Here is a 6,805-nt window from a genome sequence, read left to right as displayed (position 1 = left end):
CCGTTACACCCCTACTGACTATGGTGATGACGGACAACACAGGTTTTATTTAAATATGTAGTGAATAAACTACAAGTATATTGTGAAGGTTCCTTGAACCGGCTGGTGGTATTAATTTGCTGTACACGTTAAAACATGATGTACTGCATGGATAAAATGCAAGTCTTGTTGTCTCAACGGCTGAAAGGTCAGCACTGGACTGAACATAATTTTTTTTTTTGTACATAGGTGTTAACACAAAAAATGTATGTCTAGGGTACCTTGAGAGTGGTTTCTGGCTAAAAGAAGGAATGTACTGCACATGAAGTGAATATATTCAAGGTAGCATGTCTCAAAAGACAACTACACAAATGTGAAGGAGGGTGCAGCTTGCTATTGACAAGATGACTTCGAACTGTCAACTAATTATACAAATTTTCATTTTTAGGTAGGAAAGTATGTAAATGTCGTTATAGGTTAGGGCTGGGCGGTAAAATTATATCAATATATATATTGCGATACACGTAAGTAATCTTTAAAAAATTTGTTCAATTTTCTTCGTCGGAAAAAACTGGGAAGTTGCAAAGCAAGGTTGCTTGCATTAACAAAGGCATTCGCTCTATGGTAACCGAGCAACACAAAAAGAGATCACTGATCAGCCAATCAAGTAATAGTATCAACTATCAAGTTTGGTTGTGCCTTGTTGTCTCGCAGTTGATTCTTTGGAAAAGAGAAACTAAAAATGAGTGCTGCGGAGAGCGTAGAAATTGTTAACTTAAGAGAAATCATTGACAGCATGGCAGGTTTTTATTGTTTTTAGATTAAAAAAATAAAATAAAAAGGGACCACATTCAGACTACCGTAATTTCCGGACTATAAGCCGCACCTGACTGTAAGCCGCACCAGCTAAATTTAGGGGAAAATACAGATCGCTCCATATATAAGCCGCACCAGACTATAAGCCGCAGGGTTTTGATGTGTAATTACTGTAGTATATAGGGGTTCCTGCTACCACGGAGGGGATTGTCGGGACAGAGATGACTGTTTGGGAACGCAAAGCGTCCCATTTATTAACAATAAATCTTTTAATCATTCAATCAAACTTTCACATTTTTGACATGGCGAACAGCATTCGTGCAGAGTACAAATAATACAACGGTGCAAAGTAATACAAAGTGCTCGCCTGTATGTTATCAAAATAACCAGCCTACCGGTATATGAAAAGTCAGTCTTAAATCATTGTGTCATCGTCTTCCTCCTGCGTACTAAAACCACCGAAATCCTCTTCGTCGGTGTCGGAGAAGAACAGGCCGTATATAAGCCGCACCGTTGTATAAGCCGCAGGGACCAGAACGAGGGGAAAAAGTAGCGGCTTATAGTCCGGAAATTACGGTAATTTGGTCTGTAAATTATGTGAGCCGCTCATCCCCACCAAGGCCGATAGTACCACACCACCTTAGCTTAAGAGGTTATTGTTAAATGTTTATTGTGATTCTAGAGTATTTTCCATGGTTGTGTTGACACTTTCCTTTCGGTCTTGATAGATGAGGGGATTGTAATCAGAGGGAGGTTACATTTGTATTAAACATTTTTATATTTAAGATATTTTTCCCCTGGTTCTTATTTTTAAAAAGTCATAAAAAATATAAATGATCATCCATACTGACCGCAATAAAACACATATTGTGATACAATTTTCAGCCATATCGCCCAGCCCTATTATAGGTGCAAACAAGAGTATGACCAACTTCTACTTCAACTCAAATCCACCTGAGCAAAAAAACAGGCAGCACTATTTCACAAGGCCGTGTCCCTCCCCAGGAGTTAGAAATTGAGTCTTAAGTGACTTCTCTTTCTTGTTTATTTGCTAGACCGCCAGCCTGCACTAAACACACTTCTGTAGAGGAAAAAAAAGGTAGTGAGCCAAAGGTTATCCAAGATAAATGCAAATATGTGTCACTAAGTTGTACAAAAAGGAGCACAAGAACATTTCTTCTCATGGCTGATTCTGCTTCTAAGTGCTAGCACAGCATGGAAGACTTACTTGAAAATACAAGGGCACGCTGTCAACAATATAAAAGGGCTTTACATTAAAACATGCACACCGTTCTGCCTACTGCCAAGAAAAAGTGCCTGTCCAGCTCACAAGAGACAGGGCTTGCAAAAGTGTGATATGTGAGAAGTATTAGAATTTAGTACAGGCTGGTGACTAACTTAAGTTTATCCACTGATAAACAAACCTGAGGGGGACTGGCTTGCCAGTAAAGAACATTTGTATCTGCAAGTATCGACAGGCAGAAAGCATACGTAACAATCTCGAACCTCCCATCGGAACCAAGCAAACGTTTAAAGAACACTAATCAGTTCAGAGTCTTTTCCCACTGAAGGGAAAGGCGAAACACTAGCTACATCAACTACTGAGCTTCCTGGAAACGGGATACATTACCATTTCGTTGCTCATCATGGATCCTGGAGATGACTGCTGCCCCTCAAATCCCATTCCACTCAATGAGAAGTTCTGGGTGACGGTGGTAAAGGACATATCTGAACAGGAAAACAAACAAGTCAAAAACAAAAGTGCTGGAAAAAAACAGAAACAGATCCTCTCTTAGAGGTGGGGGAAATAATAGATTTTTAGATGCATCGCATTTCGGACATGGCAGATTATAAAATCGATTAGTGAACGTCAATAATCGATTTATTTATTGTAAATAAAGTAATGCAGACAGTTCTAAAATTTGGCTAACTGCAGCGAGTTACCTCAACGAGAGATCCGACCAGCTCCTTTACTGTCGGGGACTTATGGTCCAGCTTGCAACAAATTTTCATCAATACATGTGGGAATTAATTTAACCCTTTCTAATTCCTATTGAATTGTTTTTTTTACAGTTGCAAGTGATAAACGCTTATTTAGTGAAACAAAAAGGAATGTAAAACTGCATCAATATACATGAATTAAAGATGCAATAATAATAGATTTTTGGGTTGCCAAGTGGAGGAGTTGAAGTACCTCGGAGTCTTGTTCAGAAGTTCAGAAGTGAGGGAAGAGTGGATTGTGATATCGACAGGCGGATCGGTGCGGCGACTTCAGTAATGCGGACGCTGTATCGATCCGTTGTGGTGAAGAAGGAGCTGAGCCGGAAGGCAAAGCTCTCAATTTACCGGTCGATCTACGTTCCCATCTTCACCAATGGTCAGCAGTTTTGGGTTATGACCGAAAGGACAAGATCACGGGTACAAGCGGCCAAAATGAGTTTCCTCCGCCGGGTGGCGGGGCTCTCCCTTAGAGATAGGGTGAGAAGCCCTGCCATCCGGGAGGAGCTCAAAGTATAAAGCCGCTGCTCTTCCACATCAAAAGGAGCCAGATGAGGTGGTTCGGGCATCTGGTCAGGATGCCACCCGAACGCCTCCCTAGGGAGGTGTTTAGGGCACGTCCGACCGGTAGGAGGCCACGGGGAAGACCCAGCACATGTTGGGAAGACTATGTCTCCCGGCTGGCCTGGGAACGCCTTGGGATCCCCCGGGAAGAGCTGGACTAAGTGGCTGGGGGAGGGAAGTCTGGGATTCCCTGTTTAGGCTGCTGATTTATAATCTAGAATGACTTTCACCAGCTGATGATATAGTTAAAGTGCAGAGGCGCTCCTTTTGTGACACCATCTGATCCCAAATCTACGGAAATTGCCAAACACGATCGGGAGCGAAATATTCAAATTGGTCGTCTGAAATTAAATCATTTTGTGTATTTTCACAAACTTTGCGGATTGGAAATACAATTGGATATGGTTTAACGGATACAATGGAACACAATTCAGCATACTTAAAGTCAACTTGTTTTTCCACTCTACTGGTACTTTAAGACCATTGTCTAAAATCACGCCAAAGGTGGAGGCTGTGAGATGAAAGAGTTCTTGAAAAGGGTCAAGTCTAGTAAAGGATCGATCCAGCATCGCTGACGGTCTACACAGTCAAAGGGGACAGTGGACGACGTGAAGTCTCCCAGTCTTACAGAGGCATCTCCCTGACAGGTATGAGCTGAACCACTTCAGGGAAGTCCTCCTGACATCCACACAGTCAAAATAATTATGTGGTCAACTGTGTCAAAAGCAGCAGTTCGGTTTAAAAGAAGTTAAATGGCTTAACAAACAGAATCAGTTATTAAGAAGCCAGTCATTAAAACATGTTCTAAGGAAGGCTTTGTAGCCTTACTGGAAAGAACCAAAAATGCATCTGGTATCGGGAAAAAAAAGGCAGTATGTGTGCAAATACACATTTCTCTAAAATGGGAAGTTTGAAATTAGAGGGTAGTTTAAAAAAATAGAAGGGTTGGTTAGGAATAGTCTTTATAAGCAAGTGTTTCATTCATTGTTGAACATTAACAAAACAAATAAATTAACTTACCTCCCATGCCCATTGTACCAGAAGAAGTCATTCTCATCTCTCTCTCCCTCTGAAAATAAATACATTTAAAAAGTATGTCACAACTTGATCAGCGTAGTATTTGTCACTTTATTTACAAGTCAAACTTACGTCCATGAAGTTGTTCATCCTATAGTTCTCCTCACGCTGACGCCGCAACTGTTCTTCCACTTCTCGCTTGCGTAGCATCTCCTCCTCCCTCCTGCGACGCTCTTCCTCTTGTCTACTCACAACAGACATCTTTAACAACAAGCAAACTAAAAAGCATGGCGCGCCAAAGTCTAGTGGACTTCAATACCTTAACTGCATCTCCTTCCTCTTCTGCATCTCCTGACTGTGCATCTCTTCCATGCGCCGCAGCTCCTCCTGTCGCCTGAGCAGATCTGCAAAAAACAATTAGATTTTATACATGTCCTCTAAGGTTGCTTGGGTCAAGTACAACTGAAAAGATCTGATGTGACGGCAGGATCACCGGTCTTTCCTACCTTGGCGGAGCATGTTGGCCTGGTGCTCATGGTAGGCATCATCCATCTCACTCTCGAGCTTCTCACGAGCCTCGCGCATGTTTTTCTCCACTTGCTGCCTCTGTTGCTTCTCCATCTCGTCAAGGGACTTCCAACGCTTAGAGTACTCGAACTCAAAGGTGCCTGGCCGGGCAAAGCGAGGAGGTTCTTCGCGCTCTCTGTTACGATAGAAGAAAAATGTAAAATAAACCACAAATATAACTTTGTTGAATCCAATTAACCCACTTTTGGAAGAAAAAAAATGTTTTAACAAATAGGTAAAATTGGTGTCTGAGAGATAAAGAGATAAATAGATAGATATGTATGTAGTATATTATGTGTATACACACAGACCGCTAAACATGTCCACTGTAGAGAACACTGCTTCTCAGAAAGTAAAAGTTGAAAGACATTAAGTGACATTATTCTTTTACACTTGTTACACTGGATGTTTATATTGTCACTTTAAAGACACACATCTATATTTTTTTTAAATATTTGCTAGAAATAGTGGATGTCCCTGCACAATTCTTCATACTTAAAAATTCATGTTTGTAGTAATAAATATGATTAGAACAGTTTAGCATTACGTTTGTGTTCAATTACAGTAAGTGTGTTTATCTTAAACATTCCTGCCATTTCATTTTACACATTGTGGCATTTTTAAGTCTTTCTAGAGGTTGCGATTCACATTTAAAAAGGAGACAAGATGAAGCGGATAAATAATGACAGCATTACGTTTGTCTTCAATTACAGTAAGTGTGTTTATCTTAAACATTCCTGCCACTTCATTTTACACCAATTGTGGCATTTTTAAGTCTTTCTAGTGGTTGCGATTCACAATTAAAAAGGAGACAAGATGAAGCGGATAAATAATGACAACATTCCTGGTATCGTACCATAGCCCCTTAATACAGTGATATCGTACCATGAGATTTGATACCACGAGGAGTCCTAATATACAATACGCGCACGCACACACAAACAAATGGATAAAGCAGTAATGGACTGGATTAGACTTTTGGTGGAAAATGTCATGAGTCTGTCATTTGTCCATTTTGTTTAAAAAAAAAAGCATAATGTTTAATTAACAAACATATACATAAATCAAATTGTCCAGTCATGTTGGTTGTACATTTTAAAAAAGACAAGAAAAAAACGTACTGAGTGATTAATCATAATGTATTATTACTTAACTCTGAACAAAGTGACTAATCGTAAATTAATCACAATTTATTATGACTTAGCTCTGAACAAAGTGACTAATCGTGAATTAACTATGCACAAAATGCAATTAACCGCAATTAAATATTCTAATCGTTCAACAGCCTGAGTTATGAAATAACTAACGTAAATCGGACAAAACATTTTAGGTTGATTCAGGGGGGTCTGCTTACGCTTGATATCTGAGGTTCTTCTGTGCCAATTTCTCAGGAAGTCCATCTTCATCATCATACTGCTCAAGGGGCTCCACAACTATGGGCCTTGGTGACCTGAAAAGATGGAAACAAAAACATTAAGTCTTCCAAGGTCCCCCCCGAGTACCAAAGCATCCGCAGAGTCAACTTACGTGGTGAGCAGAAAGACTCCCTCGTTGCATCGATCCAGGGCCTTCCTGGCCGCAGGCTTGGAAGCAAACTCCACAATGCCCTTGCCGGTGGAGCGCCCGCGGTCGTCAACAATGACAATGGCCCTTTCCACCAACCCGAACTGTGAGAAAGCCTCCTCCAGGAGCTCGTTGGAAACATAGGGTGACAGGTTCTTGATGGAAAGAGCCGCAGAGTGTGTGGCAAACCGTACACGGAGGGTTCTGCCTTTCATTGGCGTGTCATCAAGCTCCACTTTTGCTATCTCGGCCAAAGCACGAGACTCCTTCAAATGAAGAACACATTAAATGAGAGCAATGG

At 40.9% G+C, this 6,805-nt stretch overlaps 1 protein-coding gene across 2 annotated transcripts in view; it reads right to left on the bottom strand.

The window, feature by feature from the left end:
- The window catches only part of LOC133650293 (splicing factor, proline- and glutamine-rich-like), a 30,894-nt gene that overhangs the window by 21,237 nt on the left and 2,852 nt on the right, over positions 1–6,805 (bottom strand). For both annotated transcript variants that reach the window (XM_062047372.1, XM_062047373.1), the window contains exons 3-9: positions 6,469–6,770; positions 6,296–6,391; positions 4,881–5,077; positions 4,694–4,778; positions 4,507–4,618; positions 4,378–4,426; positions 2,426–2,523 (exon numbers count right to left, since the gene is read on the bottom strand). In XM_062047372.1, coding sequence (XP_061903356.1) covers positions 2,426–2,523; positions 4,378–4,426; positions 4,507–4,618; positions 4,694–4,778; positions 4,881–5,077; positions 6,296–6,391; positions 6,469–6,770 — 939 coding nt within the window. The remainder of the gene's footprint in view (positions 1–2,425; positions 2,524–4,377; positions 4,427–4,506; positions 4,619–4,693; positions 4,779–4,880; positions 5,078–6,295; positions 6,392–6,468; positions 6,771–6,805) is intronic.

Source organism: Entelurus aequoreus, linkage group LG05 (genome assembly GCF_033978785.1).
Source record: "Entelurus aequoreus isolate RoL-2023_Sb linkage group LG05, RoL_Eaeq_v1.1, whole genome shotgun sequence".
NCBI classification, from domain to species: domain Eukaryota; kingdom Metazoa; phylum Chordata; class Actinopteri; order Syngnathiformes; family Syngnathidae; genus Entelurus; species Entelurus aequoreus.
This window is presented reverse-complemented; position numbering and strand designations above follow the sequence as displayed.